The sequence below is a fragment of the Dipodomys ordii genome, unplaced genomic scaffold (genome assembly GCF_000151885.1).
Source record: "Dipodomys ordii isolate 6190 unplaced genomic scaffold, Dord_2.0 Scaffold129, whole genome shotgun sequence".
Classification (NCBI taxonomy): Eukaryota; Metazoa; Chordata; class Mammalia; order Rodentia; family Heteromyidae; genus Dipodomys; species Dipodomys ordii.
Genome location: NW_012267345.1, coordinates 2,349,751 through 2,350,021, shown reverse-complemented (window position 1 = coordinate 2,350,021; position 271 = coordinate 2,349,751). Strand labels below are relative to the sequence as shown.

The window sequence follows — 271 nt, the reverse complement described above, 5'->3', positions numbered from 1 at the left end:
CCGCCTCTCAGCACGTCCTCTCCGTGAGGGGTCGGAGGTGGACAGGCAGCTAGTGCGCGTCTGAGAGGCCAGACGACGGACATGGCCCCTGTAGGACGGGGACACCTGGGTCGCCATCCCGAGTGGGTGGCCTCGACCTTAAACAGCCCACCCTCGGGGTCCAGCCCGCCCCTGCCCATCTGCGCCTGTGGTTTGGTTCTAGGGGTGAGCTAACGTCGTGCCTTCCGACCGTCCCGCGAGGGGCTGGGCCTGCCTGGGCCGCGCCTCCGCG

General features: G+C 69.7%; 1 protein-coding gene across 1 annotated transcript in view; it reads left to right on the top strand.

The window, feature by feature from the left end:
* Positions 1-81: 81 nt before the first annotated feature.
* Uckl1 (uridine-cytidine kinase 1-like 1) overlaps positions 82-271 on the top strand; it is a 13,200-nt gene continuing 13,010 nt past the window's right edge. Inside the window, exon 1 of the mRNA XM_013030363.1 lies at positions 82-204. Coding sequence (XP_012885817.1) covers positions 82-204 — 123 coding nt within the window. The remainder of the gene's footprint in view (positions 205-271) is intronic.